A 27896-nucleotide genomic window follows, 5' to 3' on the forward strand; every position below is an offset into this window, starting at 1 on the left:
TATTTATAGTTAATAAAATGCAAGCAGAATACAAAAAAAAAAATTTATTCATAATTTTATCTTCTTCCTTTTCCCTTTTTCTTTTTATTCTTTGAAGGCATTGAAGTTGAAATCTTTTCTTTGATAGGCTCAGGTATCTTTTTATTGCCTCCAATATTAGCACTACCTGTACCTCCAATTCCTCCACCCTCTAAAGAGACGCCCTGTGGCCCCTTATTTAATGCCTTTTTATTCTTTCCCTTCATACGGAATGTAGATCTTTCATACTTGGGAAGCCAACGTTCAGGATCAGGTTTGGTCTGAGGATCCATGTTCTTGGGATAAATAGGTGCTTTCTTCTTTTTCATTCTGGGCTTTGGAACATGAGGAGCATGAGGATCTTTTCGAATGTAACCTCGTTTAACACCAGGTACAATCGTCTCTAATGTTTCTATATCCAAATGACCAAGTGCAACAGAAGGTAATGCATTTCCATATTGCTCTGCCTTTTGAGGATCTACTTCTGCATAAGCAGCAATTAAACCAGCAATAGCCTGAGCATCGGAAGGATCAGCTTTAACCAACTGCTCATAATCTGCAACAGCTTCTTGGAAGCGCCCTGTCTTTAATTTGAAAACAGCTGCTTGCTTGATAGTAGATGTAGGTGCTGTTGTATTCTTAAACGAACTATCATTCTTCCAAACATCAGAAGCCTGATCCAATGTTTCTATAGCCTTTACAGACTGTCCTGTTTGTTCGTATAACCAAACTAACAACGCAATCAAGCCAGGTTGATAATATCTTTGCTTGTCTTCCTTTAATGTATCTAAATAAGATTGCAAGGTAACAAGTGCAGAAGCAGGTTGAGACTCGAGTAATTGTAATTGGATTGTAGCAAAACGAATAGCAACTGAACTAGGCTTTCTTTCAGCATATTTTTTAAGCTCCTCAATAGCCTTATCAGCCTTGTGTTGATGATAAGTTGCACTGGCCAAAATAAGATATAAACTATCGTTATCGGGATATTTTTCAATCAACTTTTGAGCTTGATCTCTACAGGCAGAATATTTTTGATTATAAAGCTGTAATAAAGTATCATTCATAGATATGATACGTTTTTGATAATTCTTAAGCTTGGCGTCAGCCTCTTTAGTTGTGGCAATTTTCAATTTCTTTGTGGCATCTTCCAAATCTTTATTCTGATCAATAGCAACCATATTATTGGATACAACAGCAGCAACGGTAACATCACTTGCATATATGTTAGTACAGGTTATGGTATGTAGTAAATATATTTACCTCGAATTTAAAAGTTGCTTATAGATTTTCATAGCATCATTAATACGGCCTTGTAATTGATAGGTGTAACCTAATTGTGTTGAAATCACAGCTAATTCCTCATCTTGTTCTTCTTTACTCATTCCTTGTGATCTATCACTACATTGTTCTATTATTGATTCACACATTAATTCGTATAAAAATAATCAGATTATTTATTACTTACTGTAAGCCAATTCAAGTTGCTCTTGAGCTTTTTTGATATCACCACGAGCCAAATAGACAGAAGCTGCATTGTAAGCAACTTCATAAAGATCAGCACTTTCTTGTACATTAAAATCATCTTTAACTACTTCCTTATTAGAAAATAGTAGACCAGCCTTTGCAGCCAATAGATTGACTTGAATCTCATCATGGAGATGATTATTCTTGCCGGTAGATTTTAAAAGTGATTCATAAACTTCAACAGCTTTTTCAAATTGGCCTTGAGAATAAAGCTATTTCAGAATGTTAAAAAAAAGAAAGAAAGAAAATTAAAGTATATATCTTTTTTATTTATTTTATTTTTACCAATTGAGCTTCGAGATAGGATAAAGAAGGATCCACATTTTTTTGTTTGGATTTGAGTTCATTCAAAAGCTCCATAGCAGGCATCAGTTGATTTGTACGATAATAACAATAGATTTTCTCGTAAGATAAATCAATATCACTGTTTTTAAATTGACGAGCAATTATTGTAAGAGCATCTTTGTACTTTTCGAGACGAATTAAACTAACGACTTTACATTGAAGTGCAAGTTGATCATTAGGATTTAATTTAATTAGCTTTTCACAAATTTCTAAACAAAGTTCGTCATTGTAATTATCAATAGCTTTATTTAGGTCTGTAAACAGAGCTTTTGTTTCTTGCTCTTTTGTCGTAGACGCCATATTTTTTTTTTTAGAAAAAAAAAAGAAAAAGAAAAGAAACGGTCTGTAAATTTGACGTCGCGTATTTTTTGTTGATAAAAAAAAAACTATTTTCGGTATTCGACTATTTTTTTTTTTTTTTTTTTTTTTTTTTGAGTTACCAGCAATTTATTAAATAAAAATCACTTTATTAAATCAAAGAAATACCTTGTATAAACAGTAATAAAATGATTCTACCAATAGTTACATTATTGTTGCTCGAAACAAATTGAGTATTTGATGACATCAATAGTGTTGCTTTGATAGTTTATATGTGTAATATGGTTCTTGATTTACAAGGACCTGAATAGATTTGACAAAAAACATTCATGCTAATATTTCAAGCTAATTTACTAGCTATAGTAGCTAAACAATAATAAATTCATTTGTAAACTTTGATAAATTATGTTAAGCTGTTATAGGCAAAAAATATGTATAAATATGAATATACATTAGATACTTTATTTGTAATACAACAGTAATATAGCTACAAATACTTTCATTAACACAGAAACCTTTAACTATGATAATGTTGCTTGACTTTCAAATATAAGTGTCATCTTCACTACAGTGTATCAAATTAAAAATAAATACAAGTGTTTATTATTTTTGGAATAATAATTCTACAAAATCGAGCCAATATTATGCATGAAAATCTCTATCACATTATAAGAAAAAAAAAAGCAGCTCTATATTCTTTGATTAAAATGATATATAGCATCTACAGATGGTCGAGGCTTAGTTTTTAAATAACTCAAAAGGATAGTTTTGTACAAGATATTATAGAGACATATTCAGTCTTACTCAGAATATCAGCAAATAAAGATAACTATTGCTACTATAATCTATAGCTATTTAGTGTAAAATAAATAAGTGATTTTTCTATGTACTAAAAAAGATTACTCAAACCATCAAGTTAACGAGGCAAAAATAAATAAATAAGAATATAATAAATAGAAGTGCAATCCTGTAACGTTATTGATATGCTGTTATTTCAGGCTAATAAAATCAGCAGCCAAGTATTTTGAGAAAACACTGTTTACCATTAATAATTATTGATTGAGAGAAGACTAACATAATAGATTATATGAAACAATTACAACTACAATGTTTACTAACATGTGTTGATGTTATGAATCAAGTAGAAAATGAGAAATATGTTTTATTAAAATCCATTATTATCACTACAAGCTGCACATTCATAAATACTTCAAGATAAAACAAGAGCATTTAAAATTATTTCAATTACTTCCTTCTCCTTTTTACTATGATATATTTGTTGATATTCTTCAATAAAGTTTGTGCTTTTTCCTTTTGGTGAAACCAAATCACATTGATAAGAATAAATAAACCGTTATGTGTATTAAGATTAGATATGTCAATAAAATTTGAATATAAAAACGTTGGCTTTTTTTTTTATTTTTATTTTCATATATTTTGAAAAAAAGAAAAAAAAAAAAGAGGATGTACATTATATGCAAATTACTCTATATAGCTATATTCTCTCTATTATCAGCAGCTCCACCTTATTTTTCACTATATTTTCATAATGTTCTTCAGTTTTCTTCGGATCAAATAGGCTTTATTCTTGCTATTGCGCCTTTTATTCAATCTATTGCATGTCCTATTTGGAGTTATATAGTAGATAAGCATTCTGCGTTACATGGTCCAATCATGGCTATCACTAGTCTCCTTGGTGGTTCCGGGATCATGTCTATCATGGTCATCGGACACTCTGTTTCATCTGAAGAAGTCATACCGCAAACATTTATAGGTTTACTTTCTTCTCTACAATTAAGTAAATCCATGTCGTTTACCTTAACATCATGTTTTACCTTGGCATTTGCATTTTTTACTTTACCTAATATTTCTTTGGTTGATAGTGCTGTCATGAAAATACTGGGTCCTAATAAAATTTTATATGGTATGAGAGATCTGTTTTTTTTTTTTTTATTACTACTGTAAACAAAAAAATGTTAATTATTTAGAATAGGTGAACAAAGATTATGGGGATCCATCTCTGCAGGTTTAACCATTCTAATTGTGGGGCAGTTATTATCTTTTACAAATAATTTTGATGTTCTTTTTTATGTATTTGGTGTTGGAACTATCTTTTTTATGATATTTTCATGTTATGTCAATGTGAATCAATACTACATGTCCTCTATACCTGAATCTTCATTACGTGAGTCATCTTTACTAGAAGCTGCCCCAAACCATCATACTCTTCATCACAGTAATGCACTAGCAAGAGATTCATCAGAGAAACCTTTATTAGGTGGTAACAATAGTCATATGTTACCCGCCAACACTTATAATAGTATTTCTTCTGATGTAAATAATGGTCATCAGTATGTTGAACTCTTCAAGTCAAGTAGCATTGCTTCCTCTGGACATAATACGATTCGAGAAGAGGCTGATAATACATTGGATGCGTTAGGTTATCCTGATCTTGGTCTCTCCATTTCTCGTATTGCATCTGTTGATCCTTCTATTGTTGATGGTCTTAAAAATATACACACAGAAGGTCTCCCGACTGCTAAGAATGCTATTCGATCCATTCGTGTCTTGACTTTTCTAACAACTGCTCTCTTTTTTGGCTTGGTGTTATCCATTATTGTTAACTTCTTATTCTTATTTCTTAGTCAAGATTTACATATGCCTGCTAGTTGGATTGGTTGGACAGGTTTAGTAACTGGTATAACTGAGCTACTTAGTTTTTGTTTTTCTAAACAGGTACAAACATATGTAACAAAGAAAAAACAAATAACATTATTTACATTTTTTTTTTTTTTTTTTTTTTTTTGCAAGTTGACTGAAAAATTTGGTGTAACAAAAATGATCTTTATAGCACATTTGGCTACAATTATACGTTGTCTAGCATATACTATTTTAAAACCTGACTCATATATTACAAATGTCTGTGCATTATCACTTCAGGCATTTCATGGTATTGGTTTTGGTATCTTTTGGGCTACAGCTGTGAATGAAGTAGATGGTTTTTTTCCTCCTGAACAAAGATCTGTTGCGCAAGGTATTTTGGGGGCTCTTCATTTTGGCCTCGGCGCAGGTTTAGGAGCGTTAGTAGGAGGTTATATGTATGAATATTTGGGCCCTGTATATATGTTTCAAATTGCAGCTGGTATGGCGGTACTAAATTTGGCTGTATTTTATATAGGTAGATTAGATAAATTTAAATAACATTATATAATAGACTGTATACTTCCATATATATCAATATATGTATATAGATATTTGTTATTTCTTAATCTAAATAAACTATCCATATGTAAATGTAAACTATATTCTTGGTATGATCTTTTATTATTGAAAATAGGGAATTAAACATACAATATATGAAAGGACTTCTACCTTATACTTAAGGATTTAAAAATTAGAAAGATATTTTAATATTTAGGATAGAATTTGGATTCAATATTATAAGCAAATTTATAATTTTCTGAATAACCTTTAGCCATCCTACTAATATGGCCATAAATACAAATAAAAGTATCATAATTAACAATATTATAGCTGAAGTCGTTGTTAATGAAGTCGATCTCGTACCTATCTGACTAACGTTTATCATTGTTTTTATTATGAACAGCATGTTGCAAATACATTTTTTTTTTTAATAGCTAATCTCAATAGTAGCCAAACCATCTTCTTTATGCATTTCCTTAATAAAAAAAGAATAGCATAATTGCAAGTGTTGTCCCAATTATCTTTTACATACTTGGAATTGAAGGAGATATCAATACTAAAATTTTCATCAACATATTTCAAAAAATAACAGAAGCCCTAGAATCTATTACTCATACGAATATCTTTACAAGGCCCCTATTAAATATTCCAATAAACTAGGAACAACAGCTTTAATATTGACACCAAAAAAATAGCAATTCCAGTATATACATGTGTATATATAAACCCCCTCCAATAATGGCCTTCTACGATATCACAGTCAAATGATTTACCAATACCTATATCACAATAATAATTTTTACCCTAAAGAGCCTCAGAAAATTTATGCTTAGGTTAGCTACAGCGTTTGTTAATCTGAGAGCTAAAAAGGCTACATCTTTGCTTGATACCAAACCAGGGTTTAGAATTAGCAAAGGCACTAATAGTTTTTTTCTTTTTCTTTTTCTTTTGCTGATTGTAGACTATAAACAAGCACAAAAATATGATAGGCGACAATATATTAATTAAGCGTGTTATGTAGATATGTTTGTAAAGAAAAATTATTTATTTTTTAAAAACAATATTTTTTTTTCTATGTTTCCTTCTTGATATTAAAATGCCATCTTTACTAGATTTATCTGGTATATTGATATTGTATGAATTTATGTCATTATCCTCTTCTTGATAAAGAAACTTATTTACAAAACTGATTGGTAAGTCATGAAGCTCTGGAATCCAATCTGCAGGTCTAGTAGTAATTATTTCGTTATCTAGTCTCATTAAATTTGCATGCTCATCTAAAACAAATAAGTAAGAGGAGATAATTAAAAAAAGGCATTATCATATTTACCTGTTATGCAATATAATGAATCAAAAGGAGCAGTATTCATTAAATTAACTGTCATGAACGAAATAAATATAAACCATACAAATGTCATTAACCAAATAGGTATAGCTAATGCCCAATATCTACTTGGATAATAAGTAATGCCTAGTCGGTGTAATATTTCATCAGGGACATAAGCCCAAATCAGATAAATACCTTTTAATGCAAATAAATGAGCAAGCAATATATGTACAATTTACTTTTTGTTTTTTACCAAAAGCTACAAAGGAAGACAAATACATGACAAATCCATAATATTCATATGCTGGTATTTTATTTGTAATAGCTACAGGTGGTGCTCGTTCAACTCGTGGTAAACTAGAGGACATTCTATTAAAAAAAACAAAATGTGTTTTTAATTATATATTATTGCTATAATTATAACGAATTTTACTCTGAATAAGATCTTGGTCTATATCTTTTTTTCTTCAAAACTGATTTCGCTGTTGGTCCATTTGTTCTAGCAGAATTCAAAAAGCTATTATCATCACTCATTATCTTTAATCTACTAGTTTTATCATTGTCCGTTTCGTCATCAATGTTTATTTTCTTTCTACATTTTACATCTAGAAAACTGCTAAACGAATGTCGTCTTTTGCAGACACTTGAATAAACATTAGTTTTAATGTTAATTCGATTATTTATTATTTACTTTTATATGAATTTCTTTTTTTTTTTTTTTTTTACTTTTTTTTTACATTGAATTTTTTGTTTTCTGTATTAGTTTATAATTAATATTATGCTCATTAGATCCATGACTCAAGGAGATCGATGTATTATTTATAATAGATAGATTTGACATAGTAGATGGTATCGCATAGTTCACTAAATTAGGTAATGATGGTGTTGACCGTGAAGAAGAGAATGAAGGAGGATTTGTTTTCGACAAATGAGTTTTAATTGAGGAAGAAACTTGATCTATTGACATCTCAATTTGTATTGAAAACTCATATCTATAGTTAAAAAAAAAAGGAAAACTTTGAAAGATATATTTGTCAATGCCTTTTTTTTAGCATTTAAAAGTCACGACAATAAATTACTCAAATGGACACAGGATATATGTAATGCATATAACTTATCCACGCTAATGTAAACAATATATTGCTTTTTATGGGGAACAACAAAATCATTGAGAAAAAAAATTCACAAAGGGAATGCTTAAGCTATATAAAAAAAAGCTATATGTCTGTTTGAATATTTACATATATTTATTTTTTGTAAGCTTAGTTTTTAATAAAAAAAAAAGGGTCTTAATGTAATAGTAATTATTCTTTGAAAGAAAAGATGTAACATTATGCATATATGTCATGTGATTATATCCAAAAATAATATATATAATATTACGCATAAAACGGACTTATTTAGTTCCATGTGTACAAATACAATAATTAACATAACATTCGTGTCTATAAGTATTTGGTCTGTTTGATTGATTCTACACTTATAGTTTACTAGAATTGCCGCCATTATTAATATATTTCCATTTTTGATTAACAATCGTAAATACATTATTAGCGTCATAAGGATCTATACCAACTTCTTTCTTAAACTTTTCATCATCAACCATCTCTACTCTCCCATCAAAATATAATTTAATAAGATGTAATCCCATGGCGCGTACGACTACAGCTATCAATTCCTCATTATTATATTCTCTATTTAGTGCCAAACTGGTAGCTTCTACTAACTCTATTGCTGTCCATGTTTGGCTAGTATCCTTCAACATTAAATCTAAAATTTGTTTTTCTTTTGCCATCCGTAGTGCCAAATATTGCTCTATTTTTTCCATGCCATTATTTACAACATCACCATGTCCAGGAAACAAACGTGAAGGATTTAAGGCTTGAATTTTATTTAAACTATGAACATACTCCGTTAAGTCTTCAAATGCAACACTTCCATGGCCTAAAATGCAATCTGCAGTAAACACTGTATCTTCTTCATCTAAATAAAATGCGCAGTGATCTTTGGCATGTCCTGGCGTATGAATAACCTGGATGTGAGTATTTTCATCTACTTTTATTAATTGATTATCTTTTAAATCATTTAAAGTGATGTTCTTTGGAAGCGATGTCTGTAATTCCTTATGAAAGTGCTTATAGATACCATTCATATCTTTCAGAGGATATTTATGTATTTTAATAAATTGATGTATATCTTTGTTTGTATCGGGAGACTTGTTTTGATTTAACTTAGACGACATAATATGTGGAAGCCCACCCCAATGGTCAGTATGGCAATGGCTGATGATAATATCAGATATATATGCTTCAGGGTGAATAGATCTAAGTGATTCAATCAATAGAGGAACATAGTCTGGTTGCCCATCTCCACAATCAATTAAAACTTTTCGGTTGCCCGCTCCAACAAGATAAGTGTTTGTACCTAAATCAATTGTTAAGCTTGATATTATATAAATATAGATGTGAATTAATCAATTACCTTGTAGCGTAAATTTTCCTGGATTTAGTCCCATTACTCTCCATACTCGCTTAGATAACTGGGAAAAATTGGGCAACTGAGGGAGGTCTAATCTTGGTGTAGATTCATACAATACCATTAATGTAAATAATTATAGGAAGAAAAAGAGCAACTAAAGCTTCTATGTATAAGGTAAGGTTATTTATATATCCAATATCATAGTAGTACGAGCAGTCGTAACTATGCTTAAAATATACATCTTTATTATTAATAAAATTTAAACCCAATGAGCACATTGATAAACTACGCACACTATTTTCGGGGGGGAGAGGATGTAGACAGAGGATATGGTAATTATAAATATATAGCAAATATATATAAGCTTACTACTAAAAAAATGATATATTTAAATTTTATTATTTATCATACAATATAATAAAGAAGAAGAAAAAAAAACTATAATGTTTCTTCTGTGTTTGCTTCAAGTTTAGGCGGTGTAGTAGAGAGTGGTAAACCTTTACGACCTTTTAGAATATTACTAATGAAGAATTCGCCTGCTTTATAACTTGATCTAACTAAAGGACCACTTGCGACATACTTGAATCCCATATCCATACCTTTTGTTTCCCAATATTTGAATTTTTCAGGAGTAACATATTCATGGACTTTCATATGTCGTTTTGTAGGTCTCATATATTGTCCAAGTGTCACACAATCAACATTGGCCTTTCTAAGCTCTTCAAGTGCATGTAATACTTCTTCATCTGTCTCACCACAACCCAGCATAATAGATGATTTTGTAATCAAGCTAGGTTGAATTTCCTTGGCATGTTGAAGCACATTAAGAGATTGACGGAAGCCTGCACGACGATCACGAACATACGGTGTTAGCGCCTCAACTGTCTCAATATTATGTGCATAGACATCTAATCCAGATAAAGCAACTGTCTCAACTCCCTTGAGATTACCACCAAAATCACCCGTTAAACATTCAACAAGAATTTGAGGTGCTTTTTGCTTGATCTTACGAATCGTTTCTGCAAAATGAGTAGATCCACCGTCTGGAAGATCATCACGATCAACACTAGTTAAGACAACATAATCTAGCCCCCAACGACTGATAGCTTCTGCAGTATGTTCAGGTTCATGAGGATCTAAAGGTTTAGGCGTTCTATTTGTTTTAACTGAGCAGAAACGACAACCTCGAGTACATTCATCACCCATCAGCATGATGGTAGCAGTGGCTGTCTGATGTTCACCTCCTCCCCAACAGTCTCCAACATTAGGACATCTAGCTTCTTCACAAACTGTATGGAGTTTTAAACCACGTAAGTCTCTTTTAATTTTACCGTAATTCTTTCCAGAAGGAATATCCGTTTTTAACCAATCTGGTAAGCGTGGCTGTTTTCTTTATATACGTACATAAGTAAGCTTATAAATCAATAGGAAAAAAAGGGGGGAATGATGGGATAAAATACGTACAATTTTGTAGTTTTTACTTTCTTGCCTTCAACAACTGTTTCTCTTAATTCTAGAGCTTCGATATGAGATATTTTCTTTTCAAAACCGGGGTTAACAAATTCATCCAGAGAGTCTGCAGCATCTTCATCCTGTAGTCTCTTTCGAAGCTCTTTAAGTCGAGATGGCTTTTCTTTATCTGGAATAACTGTAGCATGATGACGGATTTGTTGCTGTGTCTATAATAAAACTTTATTAATCATTGCCGTTTTATTATTACCATTATTTATTTCTTTATTATGAAGAATAGTTAAGAACCTACGGCTATAAATAAAGTACGAGGGTATGAATAAGCAACTCTTGTTGATATATGTTTTAAAAGAGACATAATATATATATATTATCTAATTATATTATTAACAGAAAGAAAGAAATATATAAATAATTAAGGAAATAATTAAGAAAAAGTATAAAAGATAAAAATGATGGGAGGGGTGGGGAGATCTAAAATGCGTGACTGCAAAGTTACCGAGTTATTTAAAAAAAAAAATAAAAACTTTAATAGTCGTTGCTCCTTTTTTGATCCTGTAAATTTGAAGATATTGAGGAAAAAGACAAAAACTAATAATTTTGAAGTATATTTAAATTAATTTTTAAGTTACTGCAACATATTGCCAAAGGCCTCATGTATCTTGATGATATAGAGAAAAGGATTGGGGTATTATCCGAAGTGCTGCTACGAAAATTGTTATTATTGACAGAAAAAGTAACTATCTTAAATAATAAATGACAGCTATTCATCATCTTGTGTCAATAATTTTAGACATGCGACTTTGAATTTATCATCAGTATTATTGTCTTGAAATGAATCAAATCATAGATATATACAATACATCATAAGGCTCACATTTGGATCCTTTCTCACTTTTGCAATAACGACAAATCATTCAAAAGCTATCTTCGTCAAAAATCATAACGCATTCCAGTTACGATACGGCTGTACTTAATAATGATATCAGAAAGATAATTAGGAAATTCAGTTTTGTATTCAGAATTATTCGATTGATTCTTTGCTATATAAAGTTTGACGGTATTTAGGATGAGAAAACAAAACAATTTAAGAATATATGATATCAAGACTGATGACATATAAAAAACTAAAATATATATAAAAATATATATATTTAAAAATATACGTATAATTTTTGATGGCAAGAAGAAAGGGTTTTATAGTGTGGAAACAATGCTTTAGAATGAGTATTTATTCGATCTAAATAAATAAAATAGAGTGAATAGTTATTTATTTAATCAGTATGAGCCTATCATAGAAAGTGAATATCAAGAGATCATGACTAATCATTCATAACTATGTACACCATTTAACCAATAACATTATTCTCGTCATTATAACGTTTCTATTATACTAGTTTCAGAATATTATACTAAATTTTAGTAAGGGAATTATAAATTATTAAATAAATTAACTGTGCCAAACAGCATTATACGCTGGAATTTAATGAAGCTCGATCAAAGCTAAACCTTAGGTGTTTGGTTTAGATTGATTACTGTCATATCCTATGAATCAAATATTTCTAATAAGTATAGAATCAAGATATCAATAAAAGATGCTTGTTAAAAAACTATAAAAGGAGTTAATTATTTTGAAAAGACTTTGAAGTTTAAACCTAGTTTTAAATAAATAAAAAAAAAAAAATATAAAACAGTTCCTTAGAGACTCTTATCTTTGTCTTTATAATTTTTTTTCTTTCTTCCTTTATTGATCCAACAGTCCTGTTTAGCTTATGTTGATGGTATAGTCTTGATATCGAAATCCTCTCCCTTACAAGCCTTACTAAACTTTTGTAAGGATTATAGCTACCAACTGGGATACAGATGCAATTCACAAATATATATTATACTTGTTCTTAATTCGTTAATGCAACCGCACACACTTCACAGCTATTATAGTGCCCGCATATATTTTTCCTTCTCGAGTATGCCTATTAGACCTAATGTTTTTCTATACTCTAATTCTTCGGTTCAAACCAACGTTACCAAAGCTTTACCCGCCATAAATTAAATAGCTTCTATTAATATTAAAATACACCATTGGACACAATTCAAAATTCGGTATTACATTTCTATCACTAAAAAAAATAAAAATAAAAATAAGCGAGCAAAATAAAAAACTACATACACTACCGAAAAGTAGGACGAAAAAAAATATGATTTCTGCCAGACTCGAACTGGCGACCGCCTGCGTGTTAAGCAGGCGTGATAACCAACTACACCAAGAAACCATTTGGTGATAAAAAAATCGCTAAGAAAATAATGTCAGCTTATTGTAAACAAAAGTCACGTGATCAATGACGTCACTAATCTGCTTGAGCATCAACTTTGTTTGTTTTAAACTATGTATGTTGTGTATATAATGATGTATTACATAATATCTTATAATATACAGATCAGAGTCATGAACAAACGAGATCTCATTATTTGGTTTCAAGGAAAATAGCCGAGCCGACTAGATCAAGCACGAATACAAATAATTTAATTCTCAATCTGGGCAAAGACTAGAGAGCTCAAATACAATAACTTTAATTATTTTATGGGAAATCTTCTTCTTTCATTCTGTTCCTGTCGCAAAGTAACCCTGTTCTTCACAAGATATAAAATAAGGATCCATTTTGCACTCATTTTGAGAAATTCAACTTTTATTTTTTTTTTATTATTTTTAATTCAGTTTTATTTTTATTCAATTGATAATAAAAGCCTTATACAAAGTTTCCACAGATTTATTCTGTCTTCTTTTTTTTAGCTCTACCTTATCAACAATTACATTCACTTTTTTTTTATTATAATGAAGCATATTGGATGCTTTAAGAGATTTTATTTATGGTCGTATCATTTTTAAAGCGAATATTATTGAATTGTTAATTAAAGAAATTGTACAATGAAGTTTTGATTAACTTTTTTTTCTTTACTTCATTATTTTATTTTGTTAATGTTTTATGTGATAATACCGTAGACGTATTACATATAATATTGGTTAATGTTAAAAATATAAAAAAAGGTACAAAGAGAAAGAAAACAATAGGAAAGTGTAGTTAAAAGCTTTTTATAATGGGAGTTGCCTTTATAAGTAAATCATACTAGATATAAACCATCCGTTACTACATAATAAGGAGACTATTTAAATAAAACTAGTGTATTACACTTTATGGCATATTGTATATTCTACATTTAGTTTTGATAATAATCATTGTTGGGCTATTCGAGCATTGCAATATTTATGTTAAAAACAGAAATATAGAAATACACAGAGGTAAAATATGTGAGATTTGTTAATACTTTTCTTGAAATAAAAAATAAAATATGATATTAGTCAGAACTAATTGAAGAGAAAGGAGCCTATCTATAACATATAAGATAAAATACTAGAACATGTTTACGTGTATTATATTAAAGATGCAAATAGTAGTCACTCGTGTAACATTTCATTATAAAACGGTATAAAAGGCACGAATGTTTGTTGTGGTTTAGGTAAGTTTAATTAATTAAATAAAAGAAATAAAGTAAAAGAAAATAAGACAGAAGAAGTACGTTGAGACTTGTCAATAAGTTTATTAAAAGTTAATTCAATACAAGTATTGTTATTAGTTGTAAGTTATGAGTTATAATGTAAGAGTATTTATATATTTTGTGGATAAGGATGATGAGTAATAAGAAGATAAAAATATAACAAATTGTATTTGATAATATAATTATAGAAGGATTACTAAGAGTTATAATTATAGATTCATGTCTTTAGTATATATTTATTTTTATAACTAATACGTGTATTCTGAGTAGAATCAATTATTACGCGTATTTGTATTATTCTTAGTTTACCCCAGTTTAACTTGTATAAAGTTATTTTTATAAATTTATATTCAGCAGAACAATAATAGAAGAAAGTATATTTTTAGATGTAGGACTTTTTATTAATTAATTATTTTTCTATACAAGGGTAAATATACTAAATATGTTTATAGACAGAATTATTATACAAATGCACTATATATTCTATTATGACTATTTATCTTATTGAATTAAGTTATAAATCTTACAACCATGACAATGTTTAATTTCCCTCTTTTTTTTTTTTTTTTTTTTTTTTTTTTTTTTTTTCAGAAATGTGAGGAGCCTGTTTTATGCCGGGCTATGAATAGCACTGAAAATCGCCCCGTCTGTATAGTGCCTCCCATGGCTGATGGAAGGTAACACAGACTCATAGAATAGTAATTTCATGTTTATTGATAATAAGAGTAATTATTAACTACAAACAATATTTAGCTCTTCATTTATAAAAATGTTAGACTTCTAAAGATTGTTTCGTAAAATAGTCCTTCTTATTACAATAGAACATTCAAGAGGTTAAAACGATATATGCTTTCATTTATAATAAAAGTGTGATATTACTTGTAAAATATAAAATAAAAAAAAAATATAAAGACAAAAGAAAGTCAACGAGAGCAAATAATAGATCTAAAGTCAATTATTTTATTTATGAATTTAAATTAATGAGGTATTTATAAGGATTGTTAAAGAGGTCTAAAATAAGATATGAATCAGAAAAGTGTTAGTTATGACTGAATAGCATATAGTATAGTATTGTTAATGAAATGCACAATGTCTTTAAATTCATGAAGGAGCATGCAAATAAGTTGAAATAATCCCTTCTCTTATATTATATGTCTAGGTACTTTAAAAGACTTGGAGGTTAAATAAAGGATAATTAAATCTGATTATACCTTGTTTTGATACTTATCATAACAATCCTCAGCAATAAATATAAAGACATGATAATTAATCAGATGATACTAACAAGTCAAAGATAGTCGAAAAAAAAAAAGTCTTTTAATTATCCTTTCGCTTTGTTATTAAAGAGTATTTATATATAATTTTCAAATATCATTATTTAAGGTGTAGTACTTTACTGAGTTACTACACTATGGAAGTTAGTTAGTAAAGAATACGACTATTGTATCCCATATAATAGATGTTTGTATACATTATTAATTCAAAAAATATAGCTTTGTTTCAGTTAAATATACTGTTTCGATAATTATTGTTCTTATATATTTTGAACCGGTATTATAGCTGTAAACATCTAGTGTGTGATGACACATTTAAAGAGAGCTATTATATTACATTCATTGACGTCTATATCTGAATTGTAGATCTTTACATGATGATCAGATATAAAATGAATTAATGTTTTTAAAGCTGTAATATAGCACTCAGTTTATTATTATTTATTTAGATTAAATTATAGACTATAACCATGACTGAACTTTAGTACTTTGCAAGGTAGTTTAATGTCATATATTAACTATATCACATACTAAAACTGTTTACCTCAAACAAGACCAGACCAGAATGCTTCTTTACATTTGTCATACTGATGAATTAAAATGACTGATACTACTACTACTACTGAAATCTATATATCTTATATTTATCTCCTTTAGATCAATAATCACTCATTATACCTTTACGATATCATTTTATTCTTTTATTTTCTTTTACCAGCAAACAATGATGCTATAAATATCATAATCATATTAATGATAAATTAACCAATAGAATAATAAGCTAAAGAAAAGAATATAAATGAATATGCGTACAATGATATACAATTTTCTTTTTAATAAAAAAAAGATAGGGTATTATTATTTAAAGAATAATGAAAGTGATTAACATAATAAATCCCGCATAGGCTCTTTTCCTTTATGTTTTGTTAAAAAGCGAGGAGGTGATAAAGATCTTAAAATTGCCTTTGTCTTGTATGATTCATTTTTAGAAGAAAGAATCACTTTCTTTTTAATAGGTAATTCTTCTTGATCTGATAACGAGGAGTGATGATCGTCATCCTTAGAGTAAATGACTTTGAATGGTGTTCTGTTATAATTCAGTTGTCGTGCCTTTTGCTCATAATTTGGTGGTGGTTTATTTTCAATGTTACTTTTATCATCATCATAATAGACTATCCTAATTTCTTCTTCCATATCGTCATCGCCTTCATAAACAGATAATAACCATTTTATAGTAGGATCATAATGTTCATCTTCCTCTTCATCAAAAATCGATTTCATTATCATTTCTTTATTATTCGGTAAAGGTGTTAAATACATTTCACTCTCCCTTGATAATGATTTTTGATCCATCATTTTATATGAATCAAAACTGAAACTGCCTTCTTCATCTGACCCTTCATCTTCTGAAAAAGGAAAATTAATTTGAATACCCTATATATATATATATATTAAGAAGAGAAGAGAGTTATTAATTCAAAGTAGTAGTAGTCAGTAGTCATAATCTATTTACTGTTGAATCATCATATATTTGATTGTTTTCACTTTCTTCTTGAGCTGCCTTCATTAACCTTTCGTTAAAGTTTGTTGCACGAAACTCAAAATGCATATCATTATCAGATTCAGAGTCAAGTGCCATACGAGAAAGACGAGTACATGGTGTTAACGAGAAATACGAATCTGATATGCTCGTTGTCATAGTTTTTTTTTTTTTTTTTTTGTTAAATGTATTAGAAAAGTGAAACAGTGCTTAGGTGCCTTGTATAATATGATTTGTGCAAATCAGATACTATATAAAAAAAAAAGGATGAAAGAAAAGAAAATAAAAAAGAGAAAGAAAGAATAGTATTCATTTTATGATGTCTAAATTTAAATCGCAGTATCCAATAAAAATACAATAATATGTATGTATTTTCTATATTAGGATACTAGTCTTTTCTTTAACGCGTTTTGCATAAAAAAAGAAAGTGAAATTATATAATAAGCTTGTTGCTATAAAATTCTATTTTAAATAAACTTTTTTAGTACCGTCCTTCTTTATTTATGTTGTATTTACTTTAAAGCAATAATGAAAGAGTCTTCATTGTAGCTATTATATGAAATAGTAATTTTTGATCGCTGTAATATTTGATTTTAAACTGAACGATATTGTATCTACAGTTTTCCGATCATCTCAACGCTCGACCGAAAGCAATTCTACACTCTTCGTGCTAAGTTTCTAGATGATCAATTTCAAACCCTTCGTCAAGACACTAACTCTATCCTATTGTCTTCCTCATGCCCTAAAAAAAAAAAAAAAAAAAAAAAAAAAAAAAAAAAAATCAAAATAATAATGATAATAAAACTCAGGATTTAATCGTAATACAAAAGAACCAAATAGGGGATTTTTAATTCTAGATGGGCTTGTACTCCAAACAATCGTTAAATTTCTTACAAGTAAATATACATACAACGATAATAGATTCCAAATACACCTACTTGATCATTGTAATGCGTTCATATTTTGCTCATAGTGCAAGTTGGGTCTTCTCAAGAAGTGGAAAGAAAGAAAAAAAGTTAAGAATCCTTGTTCCAAAAAAAAAGGGGTAAAAAAAAAAGCCCAAAGATTCTGTACCATAAATTTCTTGGATAATTGCTTTTATATATTTAATTAGCATTTAGTAAGTATACCATCAAAAATTGCTTGAATTTTGCTAAACATGGACTTTAAAACCGTGATCAGACTATTGATTTAAACTATCCACATGTCATGTCTCAATTGAGCTTTACAGACTCACGACCAAAGCGTTTTTTTTTTTTTTTTTTTTTTTTTTTTTTTTTTTTTTTGAAGACAGCTTTCTCTTCCTTTACCACAACGTTCGCCAAGAAAAGAAGAGAAGGTAACCACCAACAGTAACATAAGAAAAAAAATGAAGCGTCTTAGGTGATGAAAAAATATATTAAAACACTTATGGAGAGACAAAATACGCTATAATTTTGTTGGTTATTCATATATTAGTTGTATTTTCCATTCTCTCATAATATCATTTCAATGTAAGTATAGAATATATCTTAGTTATTAATATTCTTGTATTGATAAAGTCTTTTATGCGTTCTCTACTTTTGAACTATTTTCATCTACTTTGTCTGTTTGCAATTTGATATCACCTTTTGTATCCTTTTATTAACAACACCCTTTTCGTATAAATATCTTTTTTTTTGTATACAAATAGAAAGATGATGAGAAATATATTATTTCTTAAAGTTTGTTTAAAGCTTGGCCTTGGATAAAAGAGTAAAATTTCATTCACCATTTAAAATGAACAAATTGTGGCTTGTAAGAAATAACTATTCATTGAATTTTATTTTATTTCCAGCTATTTTTTTTTTCACTCTTCTTAAAAAAAGTAAAAAAAATCAAAAAAAAAAAACTTTATATCATTTACGATGGTCGATAAGATGGATATAGATCATCATGAGGCAGATTCCATTGAGCCTTTGACAAAGGAGTTTTATGAAGGAAAACATATAGCAGCTCCTGTTAAAGAAATTGAGGTATTTAATACATGTTTGAGTTTTGTGTATACATCTACTAAATTTATATTTGAACAGGATAAATGGAAATTATTACCTGCATTTTTAAAAGTTAAAGGTCTCGTTAAACAACACATTGATTCATTCAACTATTTTGTCAATGTTGATCTTCAAAAAATTATCAAAGCCAATGAAAAAGTGACTTCTGATGTTGATCCTCATTTTTATCTAAAGTAATATATATATGACTTTTGTAATTAGACTTACTCATTTATTACTATTTATAGATATACAGGCATTCGTGTTGGTATGCCAGAACGTACAGACGCCGATGTAGCCAATCGTAGTTATACACCTCACGAATGTCGTCTTCGTGATTTGACTTATTCAGCAAATATTTATGTCGACGTTGAATATACTCGTGGCCGTCAAATCGTCAAGAGAAAAAATGTTGTCATCGGCCGTTTGCCCATTATGTTACGATCTGCCCGTTGTGTTTTGACAGGCAAGAATGAAGCTGAATTAGCACGTATGAAAGAATGTCCTCTCGACCCTGGAGGATACTTTGTCGTAAAAGGCACTGAAAAGGTCATTTTAGTTCAAGAGCAGTTATCTAAGAATCGTATTATTGTTGATGTAGATAAAAAGGGAAACGTAGTTGCTAATGTTCAAAGGTAAATAAATAAATAAATAAATAAATATATATATATATATATATATATATATATACATATATATTTATATGTATATATCTCTCTGTAAAAATAAATCCATTGTACGCTAATCAATTCAATTATAGTTCAACTCATGAACGTAAATCAAAAACAGCTGTCTTTGTCAAAAATGGCAAAATTTATTTAAAGCACAACTCTATTTCAGAAGATATTCCTGTTGCTATTTTTATGAAAGCATTGGGTGTACAATCAGATCGAGAAATTGCACAACTTGTTTGTGGTAACGATCACGATTTGAATGACGCTTTTGCCATCAACATTGAAGAATCTTCTCGTTTACGTGTCTTTACTCAGTTACAAGCTTTGGATTATATTGGTGCAAAGGTGAAAGTAAATCGAAAATTATCTACTGTAAGAAAGACGTTAGCTGAAGAAGCATTAGAGGTACTTGCAACTGTTGTTTTAGCTCATGTACCAGTCGAAAATTTGAACTTTAGAGAAAAAAGTATTTATGCTGCTGTTATGATTCGTCGTGTGTTGATTGCCATGACAGATGAAGTGCAAGTCGATGATCGTGATTATGTTGGTAATAAACGTTTAGAATTGGCAGGTCAATTGCTTTCACTCTTATTTGAAGATTTATTCAAGAAGTTTAATTCGGATTTAAAGTTAAATGCAGATAAAGTGCTTAAGAAGCCTAATCGTACACAAGAATTTGATATATTTAACCAATTAGTCTTACATGGTGACCATATTACGAGTGGATTTATTCGCGCTATTTCAACTGGTAATTGGGTCTTGAAGCGTTTCAAAATGGATCGTGCTGGTATCACTCAAGTTTTATCACGTCTATCTTATATCTCTGCTTTGGGTATGATGACCCGTATTACGTCTCAGTTTGAAAAGACAAGAAAAGTATCTGGTCCAAGAGCATTACAACCATCACAATGGGGTATGTTATGTCCATCAGATACTCCAGAAGGTGAAGCTTGTGGTTTAGTAAAGAACTTGGCTTTAATGACCCATATTACAACTGATCAAGAGGAAGACCCTATTCGAAAGATTGCTTTTGCTTTAGGTATTGAAGACGTTAATCTTCTAACTGGTGCTGAATTATATCAACCCAACACCTTTATTGTCCTCTTGAATGGTGTTATCTTGGGTATTACTCGTCGTGTACAACAATTTGTAACTAGTTTCCGTCGTCTTCGTCGTGCAGGTCGTATCTCTGAATTTGTATCTGTCTTTGTGAATATACATCAAAGAACTGTCAATTTATCATCTGATGGTGGCCGTATTTGTAGACCTTTAATTATTGTAGAAAATGGACAGCCTGCTGTTAAGCAACATCATATTAATGTAAGTGCCTTCCCCCTCCCTCCCTTAGGCTTTATTATATTGACTTTATAATACTATTTTATTTATTTATTTATTTATTAGGACTTGATTGCGGATAAATTATGCTTTGATGACTTTTTAAAAATGGGTCTTGTCGAATATGTGGATGTTAACGAAGAAAGTGATGCGAATATTGCAGTATATGAAAAGGATATTATACCACAAACGACTCATTTGGAAATTGAACCTTTCACACTCCTTGGTGCAGTTGCAGGTCTTATTCCTTATCCTCATCATAATCAATCGCCTCGTAATACATATCAATGTGCTATGGGTAAACAAGCTATTGGTGCTATCGGTTATAATCAATTAAATCGTATTGAAACATTGATTTATTTGATGGTGTATCCTCAACAGCCTATGGTAAAGACAAAGACAATTGAATTGATTGGCTATGATAAATTACCTGCAGGTCAGAATGCAACAGTAGCTGTCATGAGTTATTCAGGTTATGATATTGAAGATGCTTTGGTATTAAATAAATCAGGTCTTGACCGTGGCTTTGGTCGTTGTCAGGTATTGAGAAAGTATGCCAGTTTAGTAAAACGTTATCCTAATGGTACACACGATCGTCTCGCTGATCCTCCAGCTCGTGATTCCGACTTTTGGAATGAAACTTATGATGCTATTGAACAAGATGGTATTGCAGGTGTAGGCGAACCATTAGAAGGTGGCTCTATCTTTATTAATAAACAAGTCCCTGTTAGTGGTGGTATTGATACTAATGTACCTGGTGCTTCACAAAGCGTAGCTTACAAGCCGGCTCCTCATCGTTACAAGTCACCACAAACGGGCTATGTTGATAAAGTCTTGTTTACAACTACTGAATCCGATCAAACATTAATTAAAGTCAATATTCGTCAAACACGTCGACCTGAGTTAGGTGATAAATTCTCTTCACGTCACGGACAAAAAGGTGTATGTGGTATTATTGTTCAACAGGAAGATATGCCATTTTCAGATTTGGGTGTATGTCCAGATATCATTATGAATCCTCATGGTTTCCCATCTCGTATGACAGTCGGTAAGATGATTGAATTATTAGCTGGTAAAGCAGGTGTTTTAGATGGTTCTTTACAATATGGTACTGCTTTTGGTGGTTCTAAAGTAGAAGACATGAGTCGTATCTTGATTCAACATGGTTTTAATTATTCTGGTAAAGATTACGTAACATCTGGTATTACAGGTGAACCACTCTCTGCTTATATCTTCTTTGGTCCCATTTATTATCAAAAATTGAAACACATGGTTATGGATAAAATGCATGCTCGAGCAAGGTAAGTACTTGAATGATTTACTATTAGAATTAATTATCTTTATTTATTTATTTATTTTTTTAACAGAGGTCCTCGTGCAACTTTAACACGTCAACCTACTGAAGGTCGTTCAAGAGATGGTGGTCTTCGTCTTGGTGAAATGGAGCGTGATTGTTTAATTGGCTATGGTGCTTCCATGTTATTATTGGAACGTTTAATGATTTCATCAGATGCCTTTGAAGTTCATGTTTGTGATAAATGTGGTTTAATTGGTTATGCTGGCTGGTGTCAATTCTGTAAGAGTTCAAAATACATGAAGACAATGGAGATACCCTATGCCGCTAAATTATTATTCCAAGAATTAATGGCAATGAATATTTCTCCTCGATTAATTCTAGAAGATGCTATTTAAACACGCTTCTCCCTTCCACCTTCCCCCCTTTTTTTATTTTCTTTCTCTTGTCTACTACCTACCAGTGTGTATGTGTATGTGTGTGTGTGTGTGTGTTTTTTGTTTTGTAAATATATATAATTTAGAAATAAACATATAACAATTGATGAAGTGTGCATGTATATATATAAAAAAAATTCCTTGTGTGTAATAGCTGCATTTGTGTGTCTAAACCAATCATATTATGGTTAAATCATACGATTTATTCTGATAAGCAACTTTATTTTTTTTTTTTTTCTTTTCTTTTCTTTTCTTTATATTCTACTTGTATATATATTTATAAAGAAAAAAAAATGTTACGCATTACAATAGTATTATGTTTATTCATTGCTCTCATCAGTGGTAAATAAATAAATAACATACATATATAAATGGACGATTAGAGAATATAATGATAATTCTTTGCATAATTACAGCTAGTGAAGTCAAGTACATTATGGCTTTGAAATCACCTGTTACTAAAGAATCATATAAACAAGCTAAAGTGGATGTTGAATCTATGGGAGGTAAAGTTGAACAAGAATTCCATGCTGCGTTTAAAGCAGTTCTTATCTCTTTACCAAGTGAACAAGCAAATGCACTTGAAGCAAAATCCTACGTTGATTTTATGGAACAAGATAAATCAGGTAAAAAATTTATCATTATGATATTATTATTAGACTGGATTATTATATTTATTTTGTGTGTGTGTATGTGTTTTTTTTTTATAGTTCACATTGCTTAAAATAGTTTAAAATAATAATAATAATAAAAAGAAAAAAAAAAAAAAAAAAAAACACTCTTTCTCTTATATATTATTTAGCTGCCAGCAGCATGTTATCTTTCATGATGAGTGAATTTGCTATACGTAGTGCTTCTTTAGCAGCATCGTCATCTGTTGGTATAATAGTGTTGTATACATTCTTACTAGCATTTAATTCATCTTCTTCTTCTTCTGATGATATAACATCACTACTACTACTACTATCATCCATTGCTATCTCTTCTTCTTCTTCTTCTCCTTCTTCATCGAGTAATAAAGTCGTATTGATTGAAGGATTTTCTTTTTTATTAATAAGCTCATATAAGAGCATATATGGATTCGATCTCATCACATCTTCTACAGAACATAATTCAACTTTTGTATCTGAAATTCTATACCAGGTATCGTTCTGACATTTCCAATTTTCTAAACCTTTATCACGATTACATTCACAACATTGACATTGATTTGTATAAATACGTCGTTTGAAGGCTACAAAGTGACCAAAACTATGACTACCATAATGGACTACTACACTCATTAACTTGTAGTATTGATGTTGCTCTGAAGGTACTGAGATAGGCATATTAGGCCTTGTATTAAGTGTACCATTTGTACAAAAGGGGGATAAATCCAAATATTCCGGAAATATTAGATGACATGAGTTTTTATAAACTGCACCAGTATGTAAAAAAGCAGATCGAGAGATATGCAGACAGAGTATCTTGGGCGGCTTTGCTAACATCACTTGCTTTGTACTCATACAACTTACAGACTTCAGTAATCGATCTTGATCATTTTCTTCTTCAATACGACCCATCTTCAATCTATTTTCAATCTCTTGCTTCACTTTTTCTAAGGAAACCAATTGAGTTAGTAACTCTCGTTTCTTCTTTTTGTTAGATTGCCTTTTGGATTGCTGCTTTAGTGTTTCTATTTCTGCAGTTAGAGCTTTAATGGTTGTTACAAATGAACATCTTCTACAACTTGCATCTTGAAGGTATTCAATAGATGTGAATTGTGATAGACATTCTTCGAGTGAGGTTGTATACTATGTAAAAGCCATTAATATCTCTTCTATTTTATTTATGTCTGTCTGTCTGTCTAATCTATCTTACTCTATTTGGTACATTGAGTTGAATATTATTAAATGAAAAATGACGAATTGCACTCTATAATATTAAATAGACAAGTAAATATAAGATAGATAAATATATAAGAGTAGAGAGAGTGCGTGTATGTGTGTGTGTGTGTGACTATAAAGAAGATAGATATTACCGTATAACCGCATTCCATGCAAGATAACCGATTAGCTAATAAACCTATAAATGGGTTTTCTAGAGTGTTCATGTGTTGATGTTTCTGTAACAAAACCCTTAACCCATTATCCAGTGACTTTACGACCTTTTGACCTTCTGTGTCGATTGCACTCGAAACTAATTGAAAGAACTCTTGTGCATCTTGTTGTTCACGATTAATGATTCGACGATTGGATGAAAGTGCAGTAATAATATCCAAAGGACGAAAAGATGTATAACGATAACGAGGCATTGTTAGAGCTCGAATAGTCTTTAGTAGTGAACGTGTTACTGGTAGTGAAGTATGATTGGATATATAACTTATATGTTTCAAATATATATGTAAATGAAGTAAAGAAGATAGGGCCTATATATATATAAAGGAACATGAATATTAATTAATTATAAAACTTATTTCTATAGTCTACCTGTAAAACAGAATTTAAAAAGCAGGTATTACCCATATTGACTAAACCAGAGATTAGGGCTGTTTCATCATCTGCTTCTATATTTGAATCTAAACAAATATCTGATTCCTTTGAATCATTCGCGAGCTCACTTTCTAAAGATGAGTTAGATCTAAATATTATTATTTTTTTTTGAAAAGAAACTCATACCTATAAGTTGTTTGGATAGATTATCATAATATTCTTGTGGTCTTACATAGATCATGAGCTGTGGAATGCCTAGTAAGATTAATATTTTATGTAAAAAAACTGTAATACAATTAGGTGTATAAAAGGATAGCTTTTGAAAAATAGGTAATAAAATTGCAATTAAGCCAAAGATAGCAAGAATGAATTGCGTTACATCTGACAGCTCAGTTAACATAAACTGAAATCTTTCTAATGTTAACTGCATATTATTGTCTGTTAATAAGGAAAAAAAAAAAAAAGAGAAAGAAAAGAAAAAGAAATAAAAAAAAAAAAAATACAGTTTTCTAACAAACGCCAGATATAAAGGATTTTAATTGGATTACAAGCTAGACTATGCATTTATAATCATACACGAATTTTTATTATTTATTTATTTAGTTTTATAAGAATTATATACAAATTGATAAATGTATTGTTCTAACACAAAAGTATATAATACATATAATTTTTGTTTGTATTGGATATTCAATTATGAACACTACAAGTCTACAGATGTTACTGTCAACTATATAAAATAGCTGCCTTATTTTGATAATCGCGACCTAATTATCATTGTAAAGCGCAACATTTATTGATATTAAGCTGCATGTGTCATTTATTTATTGCACATATATAGCAACTATTTTATTAATGAGGAGCATAGTCCAAGCTATTCTTTTTGTAGGAAGTCATTACAGATATTTATTAATAATCAGAGCATACTTATACACTCAAAATTGAATTTTTCAATAAATCATAGACGAAAATTTAGTCTGTACTATATATACCTCAACACTGACAAAGTCCCTATGAAACTTTTATTGAGAAATATGAGATTAGCAGAATTCACTTTTTGAGGGGGGAAGGAGTATATTCTTAATGCGGCAGATCCTAAATTTATACACTACAGAATGATACCTAGCCCTTCATTACTTGATGATCCAGCTGATAAGGGTGTAGTAATAATGATTGATAGGCCAGTTACAAAATGAGAGGGGAAAAGTAATTGATATTTACGTAAAGACAATAAGAAATAAATATGTATAATAAAAAAAAAAAAAAAAAAAAAAAAACTTGTCTGTTAAATAAAGTAATAACTAGACTTATGATGTCGGACAAGATTTTACCTATAGAATATGCATGAAATAATTTAAAGTTATTACCCAAAAAAGAAAAAAAAAAGAAAAAAAAAGTATAAAGAGTCGTAAAACTCTCGAACTTGAGTATTCTTCTTTCTCTCTTGTTATTTATAATAATATAGAAAATGGTAATAATATAAATACGTCTTGTATAAGTATAAAAGGACTAAGATATGCTATAGCACAATAAACTCAGTGAAAGTGAAATTGCTGAATATCACAATACATTTGCGTTATTTGACAAGAATAATGATGGTAAAATTGATATTACAGAACTTAAAAATGCTATACGCGCCTTGGGACAAAAGCCGAGTGATTCAGAATTAAATGATATGTTTAAAAATGTCGATACTAATAATAACGGGAATATTGATTTTGAAGAATTTTTAACACTTGTATCAAGGTATTGTATTGTATTGTATAGCATAACACTCATTTACTTATTATTTTATACACAGAGGGAATAATACGTCTGAAAATGATTCATCTGATGCTTTTAAAGTATTCGATAGAAATAATGATGGATATATTACTCAAGATGAACTTCGCTCTGTTATGAGCCAACTTGGTAAAGTATCTACACTATTTGTCTTCATTGATATACTAATAAATAATAAAGGGGAGAACTTATCTGACAAAGAACTTGAAGAAATGATTAAAGAGGCTGATACAGATGGTGATGGAAAGGTCAACTATAAAGAGTTTCTTAAAATGATGGTAGGTTATTATACACCAAGTATGAACAAATTTTATTTACCTTACCTATCTTCCATTTATTATAAAGTAAACAACGTTATGAAATAACGACTACGTCATCATTGCTTCTTAAATGAATATAGACAAGCAATAAAATAAATAAAAATATCATTATTTAACAAATTAGTAAAAGTCTGTCCTTTGCTATTCTCTAAAATAATAAATAATAATAAAGGAGCTATGTTGAATCAAAATTGAATGTCTACAGAATGAGTGCAAAATGAATCCTTATTTTATATCTTGTGGAGAACAGGGTTACTTTGCGACAGGAACAGAATGAAAGAAGAATATTTTCCATAAAATGATATCTGAGCCCTGATTGAGAATTAATCTCAGTTAACTCACTCTAATAAAAAATTAAATTATTCGTATTCGTGCTCGATCTAGTCGGCTCGGCTATTTTCCTTGAAACCAAATAATGAGATCTTGTTTGTTCATGACTCTGATCTGTATATTATAAGATATTATGTAATACATGATTATATACACAACAAGCTATTAAATAAATAACAACTTATATTTAT

At 29.7% G+C, this 27896-nt stretch overlaps 10 protein-coding genes and 1 non-coding gene across 11 annotated transcripts; 4 read left to right on the top strand and 7 right to left on the bottom strand.

The window, feature by feature from the left end:
• Positions 1–22: 22 nt before the first annotated feature.
• Positions 23–2211, bottom strand: BX663DRAFT_519681 (uncharacterized protein). Its single transcript, XM_051529025.1, has 4 exons — positions 1828–2211; positions 1484–1754; positions 1279–1426; positions 23–1230 (listed from the first exon to the last, which is right to left on the bottom strand). The coding sequence occupies exons 1-4, from the start codon at positions 2185–2187 to the stop codon at positions 57–59; spliced, it is 1953 nt and encodes a 650-aa protein (XP_051379829.1). The 5' UTR covers positions 2188–2211; the 3' UTR covers positions 23–56.
• Positions 2212–3657: 1446 nt separating this feature from the next.
• BX663DRAFT_519683 (major facilitator superfamily domain-containing protein) lies at positions 3658–5412 on the top strand. Its single transcript, XM_051529026.1, has 3 exons — positions 3658–4129; positions 4199–4941; positions 5017–5412. The coding sequence occupies exons 1-3, from the start codon at positions 3670–3672 to the stop codon at positions 5404–5406; spliced, it is 1593 nt and encodes a 530-aa protein (XP_051379830.1). The 5' UTR covers positions 3658–3669; the 3' UTR covers positions 5407–5412.
• A 1073-nt stretch (positions 5413–6485) lies between these two features.
• On the bottom strand, positions 6486–7808 carry BX663DRAFT_519686 (PIG-P-domain-containing protein). The gene is made up of 4 exons (XM_051529027.1): positions 7474–7808; positions 7170–7379; positions 6990–7105; positions 6486–6931 (listed from the first exon to the last, which is right to left on the bottom strand). The coding sequence occupies exons 1-4, from the start codon at positions 7701–7703 to the stop codon at positions 6714–6716; spliced, it is 774 nt and encodes a 257-aa protein (XP_051379831.1). The 5' UTR covers positions 7704–7808; the 3' UTR covers positions 6486–6713.
• A 408-nt stretch (positions 7809–8216) lies between these two features.
• Positions 8217–9251, bottom strand: BX663DRAFT_554558 (beta-lactamase-like protein; the record flags this gene model as incomplete). The annotated part of the gene is made up of 2 exons (XM_051531542.1): positions 8217–9160; positions 9218–9251. The coding sequence occupies 2 exons, from the start codon at positions 9249–9251 to the stop codon at positions 8217–8219; spliced, it is 978 nt and encodes a 325-aa protein (XP_051379832.1).
• A 206-nt stretch (positions 9252–9457) lies between these two features.
• BX663DRAFT_519694 (uncharacterized protein) lies at positions 9458–11136 on the bottom strand. The gene is made up of 3 exons (XM_051529028.1): positions 10977–11136; positions 10679–10893; positions 9458–10604 (listed from the first exon to the last, which is right to left on the bottom strand). The coding sequence occupies exons 1-3, from the start codon at positions 11040–11042 to the stop codon at positions 9653–9655; spliced, it is 1233 nt and encodes a 410-aa protein (XP_051379833.1). The 5' UTR covers positions 11043–11136; the 3' UTR covers positions 9458–9652.
• Positions 11137–12880: 1744 nt separating this feature from the next.
• Positions 12881–12954, bottom strand: BX663DRAFT_t114. The gene has a single exon. It is a non-coding gene; the product is annotated as a tRNA-Val (tRNA).
• Positions 12955–16392: 3438 nt separating this feature from the next.
• Positions 16393–17209, bottom strand: BX663DRAFT_488845 (uncharacterized protein; the record flags this gene model as incomplete). The annotated part of the gene is made up of 2 exons (XM_051524845.1): positions 16393–16944; positions 17024–17209. The coding sequence occupies 2 exons, from the start codon at positions 17207–17209 to the stop codon at positions 16393–16395; spliced, it is 738 nt and encodes a 245-aa protein (XP_051379834.1).
• A 1659-nt stretch (positions 17210–18868) lies between these two features.
• BX663DRAFT_563561 (DNA-directed RNA polymerase III subunit RPC2) lies at positions 18869–22763 on the top strand (the record flags this gene model as incomplete). The annotated part of the gene is made up of 6 exons (XM_051532015.1): positions 18869–19044; positions 19102–19256; positions 19311–19697; positions 19823–21056; positions 21138–22372; positions 22439–22763. Exons 1-6 carry the CDS (start codon positions 18937–18939, stop codon positions 22761–22763), a joined length of 3444 nt encoding a protein of 1147 aa, XP_051379835.1. The 5' UTR covers positions 18869–18936.
• A 303-nt stretch (positions 22764–23066) lies between these two features.
• On the top strand, positions 23067–23578 carry BX663DRAFT_519706 (uncharacterized protein). Its single transcript, XM_051529029.1, has 2 exons — positions 23067–23428; positions 23513–23578. The coding sequence occupies exons 1-2, from the start codon at positions 23194–23196 to the stop codon at positions 23524–23526; spliced, it is 249 nt and encodes an 82-aa protein (XP_051379836.1). The 5' UTR covers positions 23067–23193; the 3' UTR covers positions 23527–23578.
• On the bottom strand, positions 23552–25723 carry BX663DRAFT_459516 (uncharacterized protein). The gene is made up of 5 exons (XM_051523921.1): positions 25460–25723; positions 25271–25404; positions 24823–25209; positions 24663–24716; positions 23552–24595 (listed from the first exon to the last, which is right to left on the bottom strand). Exons 1-5 carry the CDS (start codon positions 25701–25703, stop codon positions 23597–23599), a joined length of 1818 nt encoding a protein of 605 aa, XP_051379837.1. The 5' UTR covers positions 25704–25723; the 3' UTR covers positions 23552–23596.
• Positions 25724–26388: 665 nt separating this feature from the next.
• On the top strand, positions 26389–27466 carry BX663DRAFT_554564 (calmodulin; the record flags this gene model as incomplete). The annotated part of the gene is made up of 5 exons (XM_051531543.1): positions 26389–26436; positions 26799–27019; positions 27075–27184; positions 27236–27352; positions 27456–27466. 5 exons carry the CDS (start codon positions 26389–26391, stop codon positions 27464–27466), a joined length of 507 nt encoding a protein of 168 aa, XP_051379838.1.
• Positions 27467–27896: the final 430 nt, after the last annotated feature.

Source organism: Cokeromyces recurvatus, assembly GCF_025118155.1.
Source record: "Cokeromyces recurvatus strain NRRL 2243 chromosome Unknown BX663scaffold_27, whole genome shotgun sequence".
In the NCBI taxonomy this organism is placed as follows: domain Eukaryota; kingdom Fungi; phylum Mucoromycota; class Mucoromycetes; order Mucorales; family Mucoraceae; genus Cokeromyces; species Cokeromyces recurvatus.

What these genes read in the sequence shown, in the direction of transcription:
- BX663DRAFT_519681 (XM_051529025.1), bottom strand. Translation starts at nt 2,187, where the DNA reads ATGGCGTCTACGACAAAAGAGCAAGAAACAAAAGCTCTGTTTACAGAC. An exon ending in CCTATCTCGAAGCTCAATTG is followed by an intron (nt 1,755 to 1,827) that starts GTAAAAATAAAA and finishes ATTCTGAAATAG; the next exon opens with CTTTATTCTCAAGGCCAATT. An exon ending in AAGCAACTTTTAAATTCGAG is followed by an intron (nt 1,231 to 1,278) that starts GTAAATATATTT and finishes CATATATGCAAG; the next exon opens with TGATGTTACCGTTGCTGCTG.
- BX663DRAFT_519683 (XM_051529026.1), top strand. Translation starts at nt 3,670, where the DNA reads ATGTACATTATATGCAAATTACTCTATATAGCTATATTCTCTCTATTA. An exon ending in TCCTAATAAAATTTTATATG is followed by an intron (nt 4,130 to 4,198) that starts GTATGAGAGATC and finishes TATTTAGAATAG; the next exon opens with GTGAACAAAGATTATGGGGA. An exon ending in GTTTTTGTTTTTCTAAACAG is followed by an intron (nt 4,942 to 5,016) that starts GTACAAACATAT and finishes TTTTTTTGCAAG; the next exon opens with TTGACTGAAAAATTTGGTGT.
- BX663DRAFT_519686 (XM_051529027.1), bottom strand. Translation starts at nt 7,703, where the DNA reads ATGTCAATAGATCAAGTTTCTTCCTCAATTAAAACTCATTTGTCGAAA. An exon ending in CAGAAAACAAAAAATTCAAT is followed by an intron (nt 7,380 to 7,473) that starts GTAAAAAAAAAG and finishes TGTTTATTCAAG; the next exon opens with TGTCTGCAAAAGACGACATT. An exon ending in GTCTTCCTTTGTAGCTTTTG is followed by an intron (nt 6,932 to 6,989) that starts GTAAAAAACAAA and finishes TTGCATTAAAAG; the next exon opens with GTATTTATCTGATTTGGGCT.
- BX663DRAFT_519694 (XM_051529028.1), bottom strand. Translation starts at nt 11,042, where the DNA reads ATGTCTCTTTTAAAACATATATCAACAAGAGTTGCTTATTCATACCCT. An exon ending in CTCGTACTTTATTTATAGCC is followed by an intron (nt 10,894 to 10,976) that starts GTAGGTTCTTAA and finishes GTTTTATTATAG; the next exon opens with ACACAGCAACAAATCCGTCA. An exon ending in AAAGTAAAAACTACAAAATT is followed by an intron (nt 10,605 to 10,678) that starts GTACGTATTTTA and finishes ACGTATATAAAG; the next exon opens with AAAACAGCCACGCTTACCAG.
- BX663DRAFT_519706 (XM_051529029.1), top strand. Translation starts at nt 23,194, where the DNA reads ATGATAATTCTTTGCATAATTACAGCTAGTGAAGTCAAGTACATTATG.
- BX663DRAFT_459516 (XM_051523921.1), bottom strand. Translation starts at nt 25,703, where the DNA reads ATGCAGTTAACATTAGAAAGATTTCAGTTTATGTTAACTGAGCTGTCA. An exon ending in TTTTAAATTCTGTTTTACAG is followed by an intron (nt 25,210 to 25,270) that starts GTAGACTATAGA and finishes ATATATATATAG; the next exon opens with GCCCTATCTTCTTTACTTCA. An exon ending in GCATGGAATGCGGTTATACG is followed by an intron (nt 24,717 to 24,822) that starts GTAATATCTATC and finishes TTAATATTATAG; the next exon opens with AGTGCAATTCGTCATTTTTC.